This window comes from Monodon monoceros, unplaced genomic scaffold (assembly GCF_005190385.1).
Source record: "Monodon monoceros isolate NGI ecotype Baffin Bay Population unplaced genomic scaffold, NGI_Narwhal_1 Super_Scaffold_1, whole genome shotgun sequence".
Taxonomy (NCBI): domain Eukaryota; kingdom Metazoa; phylum Chordata; class Mammalia; order Artiodactyla; family Monodontidae; genus Monodon; species Monodon monoceros.
The window spans coordinates 17,167,458-17,190,690 of record NW_021703765.1 but is presented as its reverse complement, the minus strand read 5'-3'; the positions used below and the strand labels follow the sequence as shown (position 1 = coordinate 17,190,690).

Genomic DNA, 23,233 nt, shown 5'->3' with positions numbered 1-23,233 from the left:
CACTTCAACCCTCTACCTACGGTTCCCGTCCAGTTCTTTTTCCTCCTCTTATGCGTCCCACATGTGGGGTGGGCCGCCCTGGAAATAGCCACTCTTTCTCCCTGGCTGACTGCTTGGCAGGGATGTTGCCTAGGGGATCTTTCCAACTTCAACATCCTGTGGTTTTACTGATCTTAGGAAAGTTGATTTAGGTTTGTTCAGAATTATTCAATTAACATACCATTTTTGTTTGTTTCAGGCTTTCAATATTATCAACATCTATTCATCCACATTGATGACAGGAAACATCATAGAGCATCTGAAAAATTTAGCTTTTGAATTTTTTAAAACTTAGCTTAATAATGATCTAAAACTTTACAATAATTTTTTTGACAATAATTTTTTAAGCAGTCTAGCCCAGCACTACTCACCTAGTAAACATTTCTTTTCCTGAATTCTCAATAATAAAGTTTAATCCAGAAGAGAAACTGCTCTCCTGATGAGAATCTCTGTCCAGCCCCCATTGGGTCCCGAAGGCATCAGGACCTTCCATGGGGGTGATGCGCCCACCAGTGCATCCCTTCTGTTTATTGCTCGCTATGTGTGTTTGCTCTCTCAGCTCACATCTGTCTTTTTTGCGGTAAACATGAAAGGAAAGCTCTCCATCGTCTTCTCCTCTGAGTTCCCGCTTTGTGTCTACCCTCAGTTTGGAAAAAAAGAGTAGAGACAGTTATATTATCAGACAGAGACTGAGCAATGTAAAAGTCACCAAGAAATAAGCAGAATTTTCTATAATCAATTTACCTTTTAAGAATGATGGGAATGCCTATATGATGCCTCCTTATTTTCAACTAAAAGTTAAAATAATGATTCTTAGATCAATTATAGAGATACTTGTAAACTTCCTGAAAATTTTTAGTAAATGTAATTCATTTGACACATGAAACACAAAGATTATTTAATTGGAGCAGGACAGATCTTAATATAATTTCATATGGATATTTAAATACCAAGGTTATTTAACTAGCGAGAGAAGCGATAATGGATCTCTTACTGGGTAACAAAATAGTCCCTGTACACAGTTGATGTGTGGGTCACGTGCCACGTTTCAATGAAAGAAAAGTCTTAATACTTTTCACAGTAGTCTATATAAAATATAAAGGAAGCTTACAAACAGAAGAATATTATCATTTTTATGTTTTAGGTGTGGCAAAGGAAAATATAGCATCACTATCCTATCATGACATACTCTCACGCTAGAAAGATTTATTTCATCATGTACATATTCTTGTATATAGCCTGGACCATGTCATGTGTATGTTCTTTATAGAGAGAGAGTAAGTATCAGTTAATAGAATTTTTGGCAACAATACTGAATACCTACTGGCAGAAAATGCTGATTCGATTGGTTCTGAAAGTATTGAGTGTAGGGTAAACTAGCGCTACTGAGGGTATTTCAAACTAAAAATAATATATAAGCTAAAAATAATTTCGTGATTTTCAGTCCTTCGGTAATTTTATGGACAGGAGTGAATTTTGCTTCCTCTCAGATATAGGCCTTAAATACAGCCTTTCAACTTGGCCTTATAAACAGATTTTTACCTTTAAGTTTTTTAAGGAAAAAACATTGAAAATGCTCTGCACAATATTCTTTCTTGCCTTATTCGGAGCTATGTGATATGTATTCAGTACTAGTTCTTGATAATTTGTTAACAAGGCGTTTTTAACACTTTGGACAGATGCACATACTGTTTTCAATCTTCACGGTTAATTATTCGATTTTGTATTTGATGCCAGAACACCCTGACTCCTAATCACTGCTCATTGTTGCAAGTCCATTATATTCTAACTGTTTGAGTGCTCCCATTGACCTTGAACTGACATTATAAGCTGTGTCTAATCTTTTCGGTCTATATTTCTAATGCTTCTTTTCTTTCTTCCTTTTTTTCTGATCCCTGTTTAGCATCACAATGGGGCTGCCTCTGAGCCCTGCAGCTGACTCTGCCCGCTCCTCGAGGCATGCCCTGTCTCTCATTGCCACGGCCAGACCACCCGCCTTCATCACGACTATAGCCAAAGAGGTGAGAGGAACTTCTCAGTGTGCTCCATCTTTGCATTTAGAGGAATTATCTCATATTGTGAGCCGAGGGTCCGTATCTATAGATAATCCTTACAGTTTGTTCTAGAACAATGCAAGTTAATAATTTAGGGCTGGGATGAATACGTATGTACCTGTGTGCGTGCACACTGAATTCCACGGCAGTGCATTCATTACTTGTGCTTTTGTAGTCATTTCTGTTCTCAACGTTAATTCACTTGTAAATATTTGTATTTACAGTAATTTCTCAATCTGAAATATAGCAGGCTTGTTCAAATTAAAATATATTAAAGGTATCCACATTTTACAAGTGTAAGTATCTACCTATAATCAAAACAAAACTTATTTAACACTGGCTCTCCAACTGTAAACAAAAATGTAAGTCATAAACTTGCTAATTGTTTTTCCTATTACATATCACAGATAAAGACTTGAATGCCAATTGATTCCCGAATTCTCAGTGCTCTAATTGCCCACATCTAACTGAAAACTAGTAAAGAACAATGAACCAATTATAAGGTCTTTCCTATAGGTCTTAGTAGTGGGAGAAAAGGCAAGGAAGATAAACTCCTAAATTTTCTTTAAAGGTTTGTTCCATTTTAGCGTGAATAATGTGCAGACTCAGTGTCCGTGGGGTATGGGCTCTGCCTGAGTTGTTTTTCCTGTAGCTAAGATGAATTTTTAAAAAACTAAATAAATACCTCGGAGTCTGCCCGGATAACCTACAACCTACTGGGCCTATGTCTGCCCCAGAGCCATCCTTAATTGGCATGCAGCAAATATTTGTGACATGAATGTAGCTAGAAGGGAGGAAAGAAGGGCCTAATAGCAGATTGTATGGGTTTATATGAGGCAGTGGGACTTTGAATCCACACCTAAAATAGATTTGCAGACTAAGGGGCTATGTTTTTCTAATTGTGCATAGTGGTGCACTGAGAGTCCACTGTGTTTAAAATATACATATATATATGTCTATATTTTATAGATAGTATATATTTCTATAAAGTATATGTATGTATAAATGAACAGATTTATTAGACGTGGGATTTTTTTTTTACCAGTTTTTCATATCAGTGGAATATACAGAGATACTAATATTGAATATACTATATAAGCCTTACGTTAGTCTGATACAGATACAGGTCTTATAAAGGCCAGGCATTAAATTGCCTCTTTAAAGAGAGTAAACAAGTATTTTATATTAATTGTGTTTTTAAACTTAATTTTCACCATTTACATATGAGTATTTTTAAATGAACTGTTAGAATAGCCATGCTTGGGGTTTGTTCTACTCCAGCATTTGACTAGAAAGGTAATTTTTAAATATTTTAATGTTAATGGTCTAATTGCCAATGATTCCCACATTCTTAGTGTTCTAACTAATATTTTAATGTAATAGTCCACATTTATTAACTTTAAAAAAAAAGTTTTCCACTTCACTTAGAGGTTTAGAGTAAAATACTGAAGTATTTCTCACAGCTGTCCCTAACCCCATCCCCATGCCCACTCCTGCATGGCTGGCCCAGGGCCTGTTAATGCTGTTTCTCCTTTGAACTGTTAAGACTTACAATTTGTACAAGGAAGAAAAATCACACTGAACTTACATTACAGTTGACCCTTGAACAACATGGGTTTGAACTGCGCAGGTCCACTTATATGTGAATTTTTTTCAGTAGTAAATACTACAGGACTGAACGTTCTTGTGGGTGGTAGAATCCTTGGACACAGAGGACCAACTGTAAGTTGTACACGGATTTTCAACTCGGTGGAGGGTTGGCGCCCCTAACTCCCAGCATTGTTCAAGGGTCAGCTGTGTTTACACAGTGTTCATTATTTTTGGAGGTATGTTTTTTTTAAATTTCCCAACTTGATTATAAAGCACCTAGAATGGTGCCTGGGACACAGTAAGTGCTATGTAAGCATCATTTACCATTATTACTTGAGAACAAGAATCATGTCTTATACGTGCTGGTGTCTCCTAACTGCTACCCACCTCAATGCTGAATATGCAAGATTCACAAACCTTCTGTTTGTCCCTTTTTAAAAATGTCATGGTGATATTGTATTAAAGTCTCATATAATGCCCAAGAACTAGAATTCTATTAGGGAATACATACTGAGTGTTTATTGTACTAAGTACTTTCTTTGTACTTAAAAGTGTTTCCTGACCCACCCCAAGACATTTGTTTTTGTTGATTTTTTTTTCTGTTGTATTAGTAAGTGAAAAACCAGTGGCTAGAAATGTAAAAGTGTATCAAGTGTCGACCATATCTGCAACATGGAAATATTTTTCTAGGTGCACAGACATACTGCTCTTGCAGCAAATACCCAATCCCAGCAGAATATGCACACCACAACTCTTGCCCGAGCTAAAGGGGAAATTCTGAGAGTCATTGAAATTCTTATTGAAAAGATGCCCACGGATGTCGTGGATCTTCTCGTGGAGGTAAGAATATTCTGTTTTAAATTATATCAGTACATCCACAGCTAAATTAAATATTCTAGTGTAGTAATATAAATCAGCATCTTTATTTCCAGCACCTCTAAAAGAAAGAAAGAGATGACTAAAATGAATGAACTTTTGTATCATTTCTAGAGACTTGATTTAAATTTCCTCAAAAATCAAAATGATTGCTATGTCCATTTACCATTCACATGGAATGGACTGTATTAGAGTAGTTTTTAAAGGTTATAGTCTCTTCCGTATCTTTCACTATAAGTAAAACAGAACATAGAGTGTGCTTGAATAAAAGCTACCTATCCTGTACATAAATAGGAATTGCCTTTCAAGTAAACAAGTCTGGTTTCTTTATTTTACTGTGTGCTGTCTTTAAAAAATGGTTTTCACAGGTAAGAGAAAGGATGGCCTATAGTATAAAGTAAGTACACTGTAATTTTAGTAAATATACTGTAGTTTTAAAGTAAATATCAAAATCAAACTATGTAGAATTTTAATGCAAATGAGGCCTAAGTTAATAATTTAAATTATGGAAAATTAAGTATTTGAAACTAATTTTAGATTTGTGTCTTTTCTGTAAAGGTTATGGACATCATTATGTACTGCCTTGAAGGATCTTTAGTTAAAAAGAAAGGTCTTCAGGAATGTTTCCCAGCCATCTGCAGGTAAAGAAGCCTTCAATAGCATGCAAAATAAATAATTTTTAGTAACAAATAATTGAAAACAATTTCTTGAGCGGGATGAGTTAGTAGTTGTGCCCAATTAGAATTCCAATTATGAATTAATATCTGTTTACTTTCTAAAACAATTTAAGCACCTTATATTTAGTCAAAAACACAACTATAATAGAACCACTGTTTGAAATTGTGTTGTGAAGAGGTTTTCTCAAAACCTAAAAAAAATGAGTAAGAGATAGCATCTATTAAATATGTCTGTATTCTTATATCCATTACTCAAATTAGCTTTTACATTACAAAAGAGAGAGTTAGGAAGCTATAACTTAGAGGAGGAAGATATACTTTTCAGCCAATAGAAACCTTTATGCCAACTTTTGCTGGTAAATTTTATTTTTGATATAAAGGCCAGCACTTGCATATTGTCCTACTAAGTATAGGTGTTTTCCCTCTGAGAAAACAGGCCAAGAGCAGTTCAAAGAAGTCAAGAACAGTTAAAACTTTTATAAACAATGTTGTATATGTGAAGTATAACTCTAATAATTTGTATGTGTAGAGCATTTAATTATTATGAAGTGAAGATTTTTTAAATGTCGAAATGTAGTCACCTTATGTTTATTTTTCTCTTAAAGTAGTTTTTGGCTCTCAGAATGTTTATAGCTTGAGGTACATTTTGTTTAAAAAAATTTTTTTAATATATTTATTTATTTTTGGCTGCGTTGGGCCTTCGTTGCTGCACGTGGGCTTTCTCTAGTTGCGGCGAGCGGGGGCTGCTCTTCATTGTGGTGCACGGGCTGCTCGTTGCAGTGCGTGGGCATCTCATTGCGGTGGCTTCTCTTGCTGTGGAGCACAGGTTCTAGGCACCCAGGCTTCAGTAGTTGTGGCATGTGGGCTCATTAGTTGTAGCTCGCCGGCTGTAGAGCGCAGGCTCAGTAGTTGTGGTGCACGGGCTTAGTTGCTCCGCAGCATGTGGGATCTTCCCGTACCAGGGCTCGAACCCATGTCCCCTGCATTGGCAGGTGGATTCTTAACACTGCGCCACCAGCGAGGTCCCTAAAAATTTTTTTACCTCCATGTGTTCAGTAGAAAGAGTGTTAAAATCTGTTGAAGATAATTGTTTTTGTAGAAAACAGAGCAACCAGTTAGTCATAGTACATAACATTTTTCTTTTTAAGACAAGCTCAATGCTATCCTTACTTATGTTTGCTCGGTTCTGTGAGTATATTGTAGTGGAAGGCTTTATTTCAGATAAGTTTCCTGAAAGCAGTGGCATTACACTATGCATCTTTATGCCTTTTGTATTTCCTGGCATTTCAAAAATATTTGCTGAATTAATTGTACTCTGCGTCTTCCCATATCTTTCGTCATATTTACAGTAGGTTTTACATCCTAGTCTCTTCATTTTGCTGTTTCTGATTTATACCATCCAGAAGTTAAATCAAGAACACATAGAAAAAGATTATGCTGTAGTATACATGAGTACAGATATTTTCTTGTGATATAGAGTAGGCATGTTAGGATACAGTAATTTTTTAACATCATGCCACATTAATTCTGGTTTGTGTTCTTTTCATTAAAAATTATATATATTAAATGCTTTTGTATAATTAACTGATGTTAAAAATACATGTAGTTGTTATATTCCCAGTCGATTATTCTCTAAGGAAATGTCTATGCAAAAATGGACATTTATCTGTCACTTAGTGGAGGTGAGGAAGCAGTTTCATTAGGGATTATCTTACTGAAGGTTAGCAAAGCATTGCTTACAGCAGTCACTGCTGTGTAAATAACCCTCCTGGAGCTAACGTGAGGGAATTGTTCAACATGTAAAGGGTCTACCTTTGCCCTTGCTGGAAGCCTAACTTCTCCCCAGTTCCTTCAGTCACCTTACTTTCTGCACATCCACTTTGTTTTGCTCTTGTTTAATCACTGGAGAGCAAGGTTTCTGCTTGAATGCTAAGGAGGCAGGTGTCTAAACGGAATGCTCGGTACCAGTTCTTTTCTGATTTGGCAGAAAGCAATTGTATTTTGTTTATTAATTTAATAACATTTATTGAACATCTACTGTGTATCAAGTGCTGACTAGGCTCTGGGGGTGCAATGATGAATGAGATGATGTCCTCAAGGAGCACAGTGTCTAATAGGGCAGGTAATTATTTTTTGTTTTGTTTTGTTGTTTGTTTATACTGCAGGTTCTTATTAGTCATCAGTTTTATACACATCAGTGTATACATGTCAATCCCAATCGCCCAATTCAGCACACCACCCCCCCACGCCCCCGCGGTTTTCCCCCCTTGGGGTCCATACGTTCGTTCTCTACATCTGTGTAGGGCAGGTAATTATAAAGATAAGTAACGCCAGGGTGCTGTGTTATGTGCTGGGAGAGAATTACGTATGAGGGACAGGGTTGGGCAATAAATGCAGTGCTTAACTCTGGATATGGGAGGCTTAGAGAGTTCACAGAAGAGGAAGCAGAATAATAATAATAATAATAATAATAATAATAATGGAGTCTTGGAAAGTTTCACAAAGGAGAAGGCAGACTAATAATAATAATTTCCTTTTACTAAAGGAGAAAAGTACTTTAATAAAAGTGGCTGCCAAACGGAGGAAGGATTTGCCCTCTGCAGGGGTTTGGGGGGGGTGGTAGGAGTGGTGGTGGGTTCTGGGAAAGCTTCACTGAAGAGTTGATGGGGTGAGCTTTGCAGAATAAGTAAGTGTGTGCCATCTGGAATTGCAGAAAGAATCATACTGACCAGTGTTTGGAGGTACAAAAGTATACAGTGAGTTTGACAAATGCTCTGTGGTAGTGGCTGGAATGTAGGTAGGATGGAAGTCTAGCATAGGGCCACAGGATAGGGCTTTGAGTTCCATACACAGGAATTTGGTTATTATTCTGCAAGCAATGGCGAGTCAGCAGAGTTGAGCAAACACGTGTAATTCTCTTTCCAGAACATAGTTGATAAGATATAATCTCATGAAACATAGGATTTATAACAAGTAGTTATAAATTGAGGTAGTTAACTACCTCTTATTAAATTGTATTCGATAGTATTAGAGCTGTGAAGATATAAGCCATAAAAAGTCAGTGCATAAACGTAGAAAGATGAATAACAATATAAGGCTTGCACTGAATTAGTTGGAACAGATAATAAATCATGGAGGAGTTCAGAGAACACTAAGCTTAGGTGGGACCTCCAGAGTTTTACAGGGCGATGCCACGCTACTTATTTAGGCTGATTTGTACTAGACTGATAAATGAACAACAACAAACATATTAACATATCAACAGAAGTAAAACTTATTTTATTGAAAACCTGCCATGTTCGTACCATTGTACGTGCCTTACAGCACTTATTTGCCCTCTACTTATAAATAAATGCCTTTCACTAAATATGAAACTCTAGTCAAAGTCAGTGATGTGAATATCTGTGGTCCAGTCAGGTGAAATTTGTTTTTAAAATCTTTATATAATGTTGTATTCTTTTTGTTTGTTTGTTTGTTTTCTTCTTTCCTTTACCCTTTCTTAAAGATGCTATGGGTTTTAGCTTAGGCTAACCTCTATAATGTTGCTACATACCAATATTCAGTTCTTATGGTTGGTAGGTCATAAAAAACTATAAAACTTCATTTACTATTGTTTTTTTTAATGAGGTGATATTTGTCAAAGCACCTAGCAGAATACTTGTGATTTAGGTATTCAGAGAATATTAGTTTCCGGTGGGGGGGGGTATCTCTCCATCTGAGCAATAATGTGAAAACCCAAAATGTGTGTAAGAAATTAGTTAATATTTATTTTAAAGAATTTTATATGCATAAAAACTACAGGATGGCATTATTATCATTTTCATATATGTAAAAAAAATTGGTTTACTTCCCAAAATATTAAATAAATTTTAGTCAATGTTATAAAGATGCTCTTCACATCTAAAGTTGTATTAATTCAATTAAGAGCTATTCTAGTATCCTGAAGTCACTGAATATTTAAAAATCAAAAGTACTCTCACTTGGGTTACACATAAATTTCTCTGTTTTCTGAGAACCAAGATGAAGTAGCATCGTCAAATGTGGAATGATCCTAAGATTGGTTTTCTTGTTTTTTAGATTTGTTTTGTTTTATAACCTTGACAAGTAGGCTTGTGATTCTGATATGCATCTGGGTTCAGAATTTTAAAACTTGAATGTGGTAATTTCTCTAAGATTTTCTTTACTGTTAGTAACTTGGCAGTTATTTTTCAGATTGTATTTAAAATTTCCATTTTATTGGTGTCATGAAAGTCTTGGCTTTAAGCTTAGGCTGACCTCTGTATTGTATGTTGCTACATACCAATAGTTTATTCAGGTTTGTTTGTTTATTCATTCATTTATTCAGGTTTATTAATGATTATATGACTTAATATACAATTTAATGAGTGGTGAATCTATCCACTGAAGTATGTTGTTAAGTAAATTTCTTTGTCCTCTGACATATTTACTCAAAACATTTAAGTTTAAGCTACAAATTGTAAGTACAAAGAAAGAAAGAAGGATTGATACAGAATTTTTCTAAGTTTTTTTCATATAATATTTTTCCGTCAGTTGTTAAAGCTTCTTGTAATATCTTCTGCTTGAAAACAGAAATGGATTAGAACACATGCCAGTAAAATTTGATATAATTCTGTCTTCTTACTGACCCGAAACTCACTTGTTGATATTAAAATATGAGGTTATAGACCACAGAAATGAATAATTTGCCAGACTTGAGCCATATGTTTGTATGTAAACTTCTTAGCATCCAGTGTGCCAAGAGGGGCAGACCATCAATACCTAAGTCACAATGTTCAGATGATAGAAATAGAGCAATTGTTCAAGAGGAACATACCTGTTTGTAGGACTGAGATCAACATAGAATTGAGAGTCCTCAGAAGAATTTCCATCTGCGGAGCGGGTGGTTGAATCTGCCGATGTGGGACCTGTGGAAGCGGACAGCCAACTGTCATGAGGCCTTTTATGTAAGGGTTTGAACATCTGCAGATACTGAAGGATGGCCATATGCAGTTTATAGACTCAGTTGTTTTACAGATTTGGCGACTCTCAAGAATGTCTTGGGAAAGAGCTCACACATGTCAATATTAAAATACATTCAGTGCCTGTTAGTTGAGAGAACTAAGGACACTAAACACAGGTATTAAGTGCTCACTCTCTGTTAGGCCCTCTGGGGAATAATGATCACTAAGTGTAGTTCCTGGACTATCTTCAAGAGAATTACCTGATTTCTAGGCTCCCCCTGAGAGCCACTGCATCAGACTGTCATGAAGCGTGATGACTCTTATGCACACTAAAGTTGGAAAACAAGTGCTCTAATAATCCGAAATCAAGAAAACAAAACCTGAGTCATTGTCCTTTGTGACCATGTTCTGTTATGTCAGAGCCTGTATCCTAGAATGCCTTTCTGTTTACATATTGAGTAAACTCAGAATTTCCAAGGAAACATCTAAAGACAGCCCTTCAGCTCCTGCATTCCAGTGATGCACTTAATTTTTAAAGACTTGCCCTTAGACAGTAGCACAGAATACCTGCCAGAGACTTTAACTTCAAACTGTTCATTAATTGACTTTTATCTAAAACTCCATTGAAAAAACCCAGAACAATTAGAAGTTAGTTTAAAAAACACAGGGTCCATTTATCCCTCTACATATTCTAGTTTATATCCCTAGATTAAGCTAAACCATCAGAGAGCTGCCTGTTTGGACCACATTGACCTCCTTCAGCGTTCCCTTCCCCAAGTTCCTTGTCAGTGTTTTGCCTGCAGTTTGCACTGAGGAACCTGCCATGTGAGTGTCTTAAGAAGGTTGACAGTGCAGTTACTGTAAGGGTCATACTGATGTCCATTGTTTAGGGTCCCTTCTGTAAGGACTCAATAAAAACATTTCTTTCAAATCCAGATGACAGGCATTTTTTGTTCGTTTTGTCCTAAGGAACGAGTATATGTTTTTTGTTTTTAATTATACTTAACCAGAGTTAATGTAAACATTTTGCTTTGGTCATTGGGCAGCTCAAAACCAAATTCCCCACCTCACTTTAGTAGTTATGGCTTACATCTCCATTCTCTTTATCTCATCATCACACCTCAAGCTTATCTTCCTTTTCTATCTTTTTTACTGAATTATGTTCTATAAGCTTCCCTAAGTCCTTTCTGTAATATGTATGTATATATATGTATTTATGTACATATGTATGTGTATGTGAAATATAACACGTTTATAATTTTATTTCAGAGGCATGGAAACAAAGATAATCATTTTACATATAATACTATGATTATTTTCTAAAAATTAAAAAACGTCTTCTTTGTATTAATTGAAATATCCTAGATCTTCCTGGAGTCATTTATGTATCTGTGGATATTTGTCTATATTTTATTTAGTAAAAGATACAAAAATAACATAATTTTTTAAATTGAACTGTAGTTGATTTACAATATTGTGTTAATTTCAGATGTACAACAAAGTGACTCAGTGTTTTTTTCAGATTATATTCCATTATAGGTTATTACAACGTATTGAATATAGTTCCCAGCGCTATACAGTAAGTCCTTGTTGCTTATCTCTTTCATGTATATTAGTTTGTACCTGTTAATCCCATATTCCTAATTTGTCTCTCTTTCCCTCCCTCTCCCCTTTCGTAACCATAAATTTGTTTTCATGTCTGTGAGTCTGTTTCTGTTTCATATACAAATTCATTTGTATTATTTTTAATATTACACATGTAAGTGATATTTGTCTTTTTCTCTGTTTGACTTACTTCACTAAATATAATATTCTCTAGGTCCACCCATGTTGCTGCAAATAGCAATATTTCATTCTTTTTTATGGCTAAGTAATATATATATATATATCTCACATCTTCTTAAGCCAATTGTCTGTTGATGGACACTTGGGTTGTTTCCATGTCTTGGCTATTGTAAATAGTGCTGCTGTGAACATTGGGGTGCATGTATCTTTTCAAATTAAATTTTTTGTTTTTTTCTGGATTTATGCCCAGGAGTAGAATTGCTGGATCATATGGTAGCTCTATTTTTAGTTTTTAAGGAACCTCCATACTGTTTTCCATAGTGGCGGCACCAATTTACATTCCCACCAACTGTGTAGGAGGGTTCCCTTTTCTCCATACTCTCTCCAGCATTTATTATTTGTAGACTTTTTGATGATAGCCATTCTGACCAGTGTGAGGTTATACCTCATTGTGGTTTTGATTTGTATTGTTGGCCATCTGTATGTCTTCTTTGGAAAAATGCTATGTAGGTCTTCTGTCCATTTTTTAATTGGGTTGTTTGTTTTTTTGATATTGAGTTGTATATTTCAGATATTGACTCCTTTTCAGTCACATCATTTGCAAATATTTTGTCCCATTCTGTAAGTTGTCTTTTTGTTTTGTTAATAGCTTCCTTTGCAGTGCAAAAGCTTTAAAGTTTGAGTGTGTTCCATTTATTTATTTTTGCTTTTATTTCGTTTGCCTTGGGTGACTAATTTAAGAAAATATTGCTACATTTTATGTCAAAGAATGTTTTACCTGTGTTTTCTTCTAGGAGTTTAATAGTGTCATGTCTATATTTAGATCTTTAAACCATTTTTAGTTTATTTTTGTATATGGTGTGAGGAAGTGTTTTGATTCCATTGATTTACATGTAGCAGTCCAGCTTTCCCAGTACCACTTGTCGAAGAGACTTTCTTTTCCCATAGTATATTCTTGCCGCCTTTGTCATAGATTAATTGACCCTAGGTGTGTGGATTTATTTCTGGGCTCTCTATTCTGTTTCATTGATCTATGTGTCTGTTTTTGTGCCAGTACCATGCTGTTTTGATTACTGTAGCTCTGTAGTATAATGTGAAGTCTGGAAGTGTTATGCCTCCAGCTTTGTTCTTTTTCCTCAGGATTGCTTTGGCAATTTTGAGCCATTTATGGTTACATATTTTAAGAATTACAATTTTAGCTGCTGTGTAAACTTTATAGTCAGATTTAAATATTTCCTAATATTTACATTTTAGTTCCAGGGATATTGTTAAAAATACAGTGGTATCCATTAATAATACAAGAAAATTACTTAGATTTCATTGCCTGTGAGAGACTATAGCATACATATCCTTCAAAACATAGTTATTCAAAATAGTTCTATCACCAGATTTTGCATCGCTGTAACAAATAAAGCTATTTTATTATATAGGAATTAAACTGTATTCTTTCTAGAACACAGATATATTAGCAACAAGATTGTTGCAACATTGAATTAATTTTGTGTTTATGAATAAGCAGACTAAGAAGTACAATAAGGTAACATCTAAGAAATGAATTCCTCTAGATTCTCTCCCATCTCATTGCACTTTGTTTTGCCTTTGTCAATCTCCTAGATCAGGGGTCCCCAACCCCCCGGGCCATGGACCAGCACTGGTCTGTGGCCTGTTAGGAACTGGGCCGCACAGCAGGAGGTGAGCAGCAGGTGAGCAAGTGAAGCTTTATCTGTATTTACAGCCAGCCAGATGTAAATACAGATGAAGCAGTCTCCCTATTGCTCGCATTACTGCCTGAGCTCTGCCTCCTGTTAGATCAGTGGCACCATTATATTCTCATAGGAACGCAAACCCTACTGTGAACTAAACATGTGAGGGATCTAGGTTGCGCACTCCTTATGAGAGTCTAATGCCTGATGATCTGAGATGGAGCTGAGGCAGTGATGCTAGCACTGGGGAGCGGCTGCAAATACAGATTATCATTAGCAGAGAGGTTTGACTTCAGAGACACCATAATAAATCAATGCGCTTCATAGCACAAGGAGATCAGCTCCGTGCTTTTTGACCACCTAGAGGGGTGGGATAGGGAGGGTGGGAGGGAGACACAAGAGGGAGGGGATATGGGGATATATGTATACGTATAGCTGATTCACTTTGTTATAAGCAGAAATTAACACAACATTGTAAAGCAATTATACTCCAATAAAGATGTTAAAAAAAATAAATCAATGCACTTGAATCATCCCAAAACCATCCTTCCCCACCCCCCACCCCCGCCCCGGTCCATAGAAAAATTGTCTTCCAAGAAACTGGTCCCTGGTGCTAAAAAGGTTGGGGACCTCTGTTCTAGGTGATCTTCCAAAAGGCATCATCCAGCTCTCTAGATGATTGTTGTTAGAGGCAGAAGTACAGAGGGTTCTGAGTAATTTACATTTAATTGCCGAGACTATAAATAATACAGCATCCTCAGTTAAAAATATCCTAGACACTAAGAAAGTAGAACTAACATTTTTCGAGGTTTGGATGGGTAAACATCACTGAAGTTTCCTCAGAATTCATTGTTAAAATTTAGTTATCAGTTGCTGTGTTACTGAACTTGAATATCCTTGTGAAGACCCTCATATACAGACCAACCAGCATGGAGCATGCCATGCTTGACTCAGTTTGATTAATTATTTCTCTTTTGGTCACCATATAAACACTGACTCATTTTACACTACTATATTTGATGCAGTAGCACAAAATACAAAAGTGTAGAAATGCACAGATGTTACTAAACTAAGAGAAAAGCAGTATAGCACACACACAAGTATGATATATACTTGTTATGAAATGAATACTTTAAGGGTTTGTTATTCATTTTGCAAAAGTATTCTTCTAAAATTGAAGTATAGTTGATTTACAATGTTGTGTTAATTTCTGCTGTACAAAAAATATTCTTTACTAATCTCAGAATAGAAAAATTGAAGCTCTCATAAACTACTGACTATCAAAGCTCAGTTAGAAAGGAAGATAAAGTACCTCTGGAAATATAATGAAATTAAAATATAATTTTTAAATTTAAGCCAATTTTATTATGTTCTTAAGGGCTAGTAGTGAGATAATACATAACAAATAAAGGATTAGAGATTTTTTAATAAAATTCTAAGTTGATGGGACAATATGATTAATTTGGAGAGTAAGAGGTTTTAGGATTTTTTTCATAGCAAAGATTAGATATGCTTCTACATGTGATTTTTAGTCACTTACAGCTCCTCAATTATGCACATGATGAGTAGCTTGAAGAAAGGGGTTTTTGCATCCATTTCTTTTATTGTTTCCCATAGCAAGTAGTAGAGGGCTTCGTCTGGCCAAAAGCCATATACCCCAGAATTCTCACATAGATCCTTTTATCATGCATTTTTATTCTTTTAAGTGGAGGCAATTTATTTGATGTATAACTAAGAGTGATTTGATTTTATGCCTATTAAAGACTTGTCAAATAAATTCATAGATTCAGAAGAAATCCTTTGTTGAGCTCTGTCCCAGTTTTTAGTTTAGAAAATCTGAACACTCAATATAGGCACTCAATAACTGTGGTTGAATAATGATACCAGCTATGCTGCTTCATGTGTTTAGTCCTTAATTTCATCATAATAAATGGTACCAGTTATTTCACTTAAGCAGTGACCTTGCTGCATTATTTTTATAGAATTACAAGTTGTAGAATTTGGAATCTGCAAAGGACCTCACATTATAAATTACCCACCTCTAGCCTTCATTTGACAAACGGACAAACTTACGAGCATTCTTGTGCTGACGATCAGATGAAAGTGAAGCCCAGCTTGACTGAACGGATCTCACAACTGCTCTGTATTCTGCAGGGCGGGGTGTGCACCTGCTGCATAGGCACCCACATGACACAGTTGCTCCATCTCAGCAGAGGATGAGATGGCTGTTGTTGTGTCCCAGGCCCAGGCCTCTTCCTTACTTCATCCTTCCTTTACCATCCTCTCTCAACTCCCCTTGCTCCTTAGATAACCCTTCTCTCAGTTTTTTCTTAAAGATTTTTTTTGATGTGGACTATTTTTTCTTAAAGTCTTTATTGAATTTGTTACAATATTGCTTCTGTTTTATGTTTTGGTTTTTTGGCCATGAGGCGTGTGAGATCTTAGCTCCCTGACCAGAGATCAAACCCACATGCCCTGCATTGGAAGGCGAAGTTTCAACCACTGGACCACCAGGGAAGTCCCCTCTTCTCTCACTTTTATCCTCAACTTCTCTTCCTCTGTCTGGAAACGTGCTATTATCTCTCATTTGAAACTTCCTTCCCTCTGTGTCTCCTCTCTCCACTGTCCAGCCTCTCATCTCTCCTTCCCCAGGAAGAAGAGCGTGTGCTCTGTCCATTTTGTCACCTCTCCTGCCCTTTTGATCTACTGTCATCTGGTCTTTGCCCCCACTATTTTGCTAATCTCTCTCTCTCCCCCTGGTTACAAACAACTTTTTTTTTTTTTTTTTTTTGGCTGCATTGGGTCTTTGTTGCTGCAAGTGGGGGCTCCTCTTCGTTGCGACGCGCAGGCTTCTCATTGTGGTGGCTTCTCTTGTTGTGGAGCAAGGGCTCTAGGAGCGCAGGATTCAGTACTTGTGGCATGTGGGCTGAGTAGTTGTGGCTCGCGGGCTCTAGAATGCAGGCTCAGTAGTTGTGGCACACGGACTTAATTGCTCTGTGGCATATGGGATCTTCCCGGACGAGGGATCGAACCTGTGTCCCCTGCATTGGCAGGTGGATTCTTGACAAATGCACCCCCAGGGAGGTCCCTACAAACAACTTTCCTTTTTTTTTTTAACATCTTTATTGGAGTATAATTGCTTTACAATGGTGTGTTACTTTCTGCTTTATAACAAAGTCAATCAGTTATACATATACATATGTTCCCATATCTCTTCCCTCTTGCGTCTCCCTCCCTCCCACCTTCCCTATCCCACCCCTCTAGGTGGTCACAAACCACCAAGCTGATCTCCCTATGCTATGCGGCTGCTTCCCACTAGCTATCTATTTTACATTTGGTAGTGTATATATGTCCATGCCACTCTCTCACTGTGTCACAGCTTACCCTTCCCCCTCCCCATATCCTCAAGTCCATTCTCTAGTAGGTCTGTGTCTTTATTCCCGTCTTACCCCTAGGTTCTTCATGACCTTTTTTTTTTCTTAGATTCCATATATATGTGTTAGCATATGATATTTGTTTTCCTCTTTCTGACTTACTTCACTCTGTATGACAGACTCTAGGTCCATCCACCTCACTACAAATAACTCAATTTCGTTTCTTTTTATAGCTGAGTAATATTCCATTGTATACATGTGCCACATCTTCTTTATCCATTCATCTGTTGATGGACACTTAGGTTACTTCCATGTGCTGGCTATTGTAAATAGAGCTGCAATGAACATTGTGGTACATGACTCTTTTTCCTTTATTTATTTATTTATTTATTTATTTGCGGTACGCGGGCCTCTCACTGCTGTGGCCTCTCCCGTTGCGGAGCACAGGCTCCAGGCTCAGCGGCCATGGCTCACGGGCCCAGCCGCTCCGCGGCATGTGGGATCTTCCTGGACTGGGGCACGAACCGGTGTCCCCTGCATTGGCAGGCGGACTCTCAACCACTGCACCACCAGGGAAGCCCGACTCTTTTTGAATTATGGTTTTCTCAGGGTATATGCCCAGTAGTGGGATTGCTGGGTCGTATGGTAGTTCTATTTGTAGTTTTTTAAGGAACCTCCATACTGTTCTCCATAGTGGCTGTACCAATTCATATTCCCACCAGCAGTGCAAGAGTGTTCCCTTTTCTCCACACCCTCTCCAGCATTTATTGTTTCCAGATTTTTTGATGATGGCCATTCTGACTGGTGTGAGATGATATCTCATTGTAGTTTTGATTTGCATTTCTCTAATGATTAATGATATTGAGCATTCTTTCATCTGTTTGTTGCCAATCTGTATATCTTCTTTGGAGAAATGTCTGTTTAGGTCTTCTGCCCATTTTTGGATTGGGTTGTTTCTTTTTTTTGTTATTGAGCTGCATGAGCTGCTTGTAAATTTTGGAGATTAATCCTTTGTCTGTTGCTTCATTTGCAGATATTTTCTCCCATTCTGAGGGTTGTCTTTTCATCTTGTTTATGGCTTCCTTTGCTGCGCAAAAGCTTTTAAGTTTCATTAGGTCCCATTTGTTTATTTTTGTTATTTCCATTTCTCTAGGAGGTGGGTCAAAAAGGATCTTGCTGTGATTTATGTCATAGAGTGTTCAGCGTATGTTTTCCTCTAAGAGTTTGATAGTGTCTGGCCTTACATTTAGGTCTCTAATCCATTTGGAGCTTTTTTTTGTGTATGGTGTTAGTCAGTGTTCTAATTTCATACTTTTACATGTAGCTGTACAGTTTTCCCAGCACCACTTATTGAAGAGGCTGTCTTTGTTCCACTGTATATTCTTGCCTCCTTTATCAAAGATAAGGTGACCATATGTGCATGGGTTTATCTCTGGGCTTTCTATCCTGTTCCATTGATCTATGTTTCTGTTTTGTGACAGTACCATACTATCTTGATTACTGTAGCTTTGTAGTATAAAGTCAGGGAGCCTGATTCCTCCAGCTCCATTTTTCGTTCTCAAGATTGCTTTAGCTATTCGGGGTCTTTTGTGTTTCCATACAAATTGTGAAATTTTTTGTTCTAGTTCTGTGAAAAATGCCAGTGGTAGTTTGATAGGGATTGCATTGAATCTGTAGATTGCTTTGGGTAGTAGAGTCATTTTCACAATATTGATTCTTCTAATCCAAGAACATGGTATATCTCTCCATCTATTTGTATCATCTTTAATTTCTTTCATCAGTGTCTTATAATTTTCTGTATACAGGTCTTTTGTCTCCTTAGGTAGGTTTTTACCTAGATATTTTATTCTTTTTGTTGCAATGGTAAATGGGAGTGTTTTCTTAATTTCTCTTTCAGATTTTTCATCATTAGTGTATAGGAATGTAAGAGATTTCTGTGCATTAATTTTGTATCCTGATAATTTACCACATTCATTGATTAGCTCTAGTAGTTTTCTGGTAGCATCTTTAGGATTCTCTACGTGTAGTATCATGTCATCTGCAAACAGTGACAGCTTTACTTCTTCGTTTCCGATTTGGATTCCTTTTATTTCTTTTTCTTCTCTGTTTGCTGTGGCTAACACTTCCAAAACTATGTTTAATAATAGTGGTGAGAGTGGGCAACCTTGTCTTGCTCCTGATCTTAGTGGAAATGCTTTCAGTTTTTCACTATTGAGGACGATGGCTGTGGGTTTGTCATAGATGGCCTTTATTGAGGAAAGTTCCCTCTATGCCTACTTTCTGCAGGGCTTTTATCATAAATGGGTGTTGAATTTTGTCGAAAGCTTTCTCTGCATCTATTGAGATGATCATATGGTTTTTCACCTTCAATTTGTTAATATGGTGTATCACGTTGATTGATTTGCATATATTGAAGAATCCTTGCCTTCTGGAATAAACCCCACTTGATCATGGTGTATGATCCTTTAAATGTGCTGTTGGATTCTGTTTGCTAGTATTTTGTTGAGGATTTTTGCATCTATGTTCATCAGTGATATTGGCCTGTAGTTTTCTTTCTTTGTGACATCTGTGTTTGGTTTTGGAATCAGGGTGATGGTGGTCTCGTAGAATGAGTTTGGGAGTGTTCCTCCCTCTGCTACATTTTGGAAGAGTTTGAGAAGGATAGGTGTTAGCTCTTCTCTAAATGTTTGATAGAATTCGCCTGTGAAGCCATCTGGTCCTGGGCTTTTGTTTGTTAGAAGATTTTTAATCACAGTTTCAATTTCAGTGCTTGTGATTGGTCTGTTCATATTTTCTATTTCTTCCTGGTTCAGTCTTGGCAGGTTGTGCATTTCTAAGGATTTGTCCATTTCTTCCAGGTTGTCCATTTTATTGGCATAGAGTTGCTTGTAGTAATCTCTCATGATCCTTTGTATTTCTGCAGTGTCAGTTGTTACTTCTCCTTTTTCATCTCTGATTCTATTGAGTCTTCTCCCTTATTTCCTTGATGAGTCTGGCTAATGGTTTACCAATTTTGTTTATCTTCTCAAAGAACCAGCTTTTAGTTTTATTGATCTTTGCTATCATTTCCTTCATTTGTTTTTCATTTATTTCTGATCTGATCTTTATGATTTCTTTCCTTCTGCTAACTTTGGGGTTTTTTGTTCTTCTTTCTCTAATTGCTTTAGGTTCAAGATTCGTTTGTTTATTTGAGATGTTTCCTGTTTCTTAAGGTAGGATTGTATTGCTATAAACTTTCCTCTTAGAACTGCTATTGCTGCATCCCATAGGTTTTGGGTTGTCGTGTCTCCATAATCATTTGTTTCTAGGTTTTTTTTGATTTCCTCTTTGATTCCTTCAGTGATCGCTTCGTTATTAAGTAGTGTATTGTTTAGCCTCCATGTGTTTGTATTTTTTACAGATCTTTTCCTGTAATTGATATCTAGTCTCATAGTGTTGTGGTCAGAAAAGATACTTGATATGATTTCAATTTTATTAAATTTACCAAGGCTTGATTTGTGACCCAAGATATGATCTATCCTGGAGAATGTTCCATGAGCACTTGAGAAAACTGTGTATTCTGTTGTTTTTGGATGGAATGTCCTATAAATATCAATTAAGTCCATCTTGTTTAATGTATCATTTAAAGCTTGTGTTTACTTATTTATTTTCATTTTGGATGATCTGTCCATTGGTGAAAGTGGGGTGTTAAAGTCCCGTATTATGAATTTGTTACTGTCGATTGCCCCTTTTATGGCTGTTAGTATTTGCCTTATGTATTGAGGTGCTCCTATGTTGGGTGTATAAATATTTACAGTTGTTATATCTTCTTCTTGGATGGATCCCTTGATCATTATGTAGTATCCTTCTTTGTCTCTTGTAATAGCCTTTATTTTAAAGTCTATTTTGTCTGATATTAGAATTTCTACTCCAGCTTTCTTTTGATTTCCATTTGCATGGAATATATTTTTCCATTCCCTCACTTTCAGTCTGTATGTGTCCCTAGGTCTGAAGTGGGTCTCTTGTAGACAGCGTATATATGGGTCTTGTTTTTGTATCCATTCAGCCAGTCTGTGTCTTTTGGTGGGAGCATTTAATCCATTTACATTTAAGGTAATTATCGATATGTATGTTCCTATTCCCATTTTCTTAAGTGTTTTGGGTTTATTATTGTAGATCTTTTCCTTCTCTTGTGTTTCTTGCCTGGAGAAGTTCCTTTAGCATTTGTTGTAAAGCTGGTTTGGTGGTGCTGAACTCTCTCAGCTTTTGCTTGTCTGTAAATGTTTTAATTTCTCTGTTGAATTTGAATGAGATCCTTGCTGGGTAGAGTAATCTTGGTTGTAGGTTTTTCTCCTTCATCACTTTAAATATGTCCTGCCACTCCCTTCTGGCTTGCAGCGTTTCTGCTGAAAGATCAGCTGTTAACCTTATGGGGAGTCCCTTGTGTGTTATTTGTTGTTTTTCCCTTGCTGCTTTTAATGTGTTTTCTTTGTATTTAATTTTTGACAGTTTGATTAATATGTGTCTTGGCATGTTTCTCCTTGGATTTACCCTGTATGGGACTCTCTGTGCTTCCTGGACTTGATTAACTGTTTCCTTTCCCATATTAGGGAAGTTTTCAACTATAATCTCTTCAAATATTTTCTCAGTCCCTTTCTTTTTCTCTTCTTCTTCTGGGACCCTTATAATTCCAATATTGGTGCGTTTAATGTTGTCTCTGAGACTGTCCTCAGTTCTTTTCATTCTTTTTTCTTTATTCTGCTCTGCATTAGTTATTTCCACTATTTTATCTTCCAGGTCACTTATCCATTCTTCTGCCTCAGTTATTCTGCTATTTATCCCTCTAGAGAATTTTTAACTTCATTTATTGTGTTGTTCATCATTGTTTGTTTGCTCTTTAGTTCTTCTAGGTCCTTGTTAAATGTTTCTTGCATTTTCTCTATTCTATTTCCAAGATTTTGGATCATCTTTACTATCATTATTCTGAATCCTTTTTCAGGTACACTGCCTATATTCTCTTCATTTGTTAGGTCTGGTTGGTTTTTACCTTGCTCCTTCATCTGCTGTGTGTTTTTCTGTCTTCTCGTTTTGCTTAACTTACTGTGGTTGGAGTCTCCTTTTCACAGGCTGCAAATTCGTAGTTCCCGTTGTTTTTGGTGTCTGTTCCCCATGGCTAAGGTTGGTTCAGTGACTTGTGTAGGCTTCCTGGTGGAGGGTACTAGTTCCTGTGTTCCGGTGGATGTGGCTGGATCTTGTCTTTCTGGTGGGCAGGTCCACGTCTGGTGGTGTGTTTTGGGGTGTCTGTGGCCTTAGTATGATTTTAGGCAGCCTCTCTGCTAATGGATGGGGCTGTGTTCCTGTCTTGCTAGTTGTCTGGCATAGGGTGTCCAGCACTGTAGCTTGCTGGTCGTTGAGTGAAGCTGGGTCTTGGTGTTGAGATGGAGATCTCTGGGAGATTTTCGCCATTTGATATTACGTGGAGCTGGGAGGTCTCTTGTGGACCAGTGTCCTGAAGTTGGCTGTCCCACCTCAGAGGCACAGCCCTGACGCCTGGCTGGAGCACCAAGAGCCTTTCATCCACACGGAAAAAGAGGAAAAGGGGAAAAAATAATATATCTTGCTCCCAAAGTCCACCTCCTCAATTTGGGATGATTCATTGTCTATTCAGGTATTCTGCAGATGTAGGGTACATCAAGTTGATTGTGGAGATTTAATCCGCTGCTCCTGAGGCTGCTAGAAGAGATTTCCCTGTCTCTTCTGTGTTCGCACAGTTCCCGGGGTTCAGCTTTGGATTTGGCCCCGCCTCTGCGTGTAGGTCGCCCGAGGGCGTCTGTTCTTCGCTCAGACAGGACGGGGTTAAAGGAGCCGCTGATTCGGGGGCTCTGACTCACTCAGACCGGGGGGGGGGAGGGGGACGTAGTGCGGGGCGAGCCTGCGGCGGCAGAGGCCAGCGTGACGTTGCATCAGCCTGAGGCGCGCCGTGCGTTCTCCCGGGGAAGTTGTCCCTGGATCCCGGGACCCTGGCAGTGGCGGGCTGCACAGGCTCCGCGGAAGACGGGTGTGGAGAGTGACCTGTGCTCGCACACAGGCTTCTTGGTGGCGGCAGCAGCAGCCTTAGCGTCCCATGCCTGTCTCTGGTGTCCGCGCTGATAGCCGTGGCTCACCCCCATCTCTGGAGCTTGTTTAGGCGGTGCT

General features: G+C 37.5%; 1 protein-coding gene across 3 annotated transcripts in view; it reads left to right on the top strand.

Annotated features, from left to right (window-relative positions):
* Nucleotides 1-23,233, top strand: part of WDR7 (WD repeat domain 7) — a 375,654-nt gene that overhangs the window by 265,816 nt on the left and 86,605 nt on the right. For all 3 annotated transcript variants that reach the window (XM_029222033.1, XM_029222024.1, XM_029222014.1), the window contains 3 exons: nucleotides 1,943-2,060; nucleotides 4,374-4,523; nucleotides 5,118-5,200. In XM_029222033.1, the coding sequence (XP_029077866.1) occupies nucleotides 1,943-2,060; nucleotides 4,374-4,523; nucleotides 5,118-5,200 (351 nt within the window). The remainder of the gene's footprint in view (nucleotides 1-1,942; nucleotides 2,061-4,373; nucleotides 4,524-5,117; nucleotides 5,201-23,233) is intronic.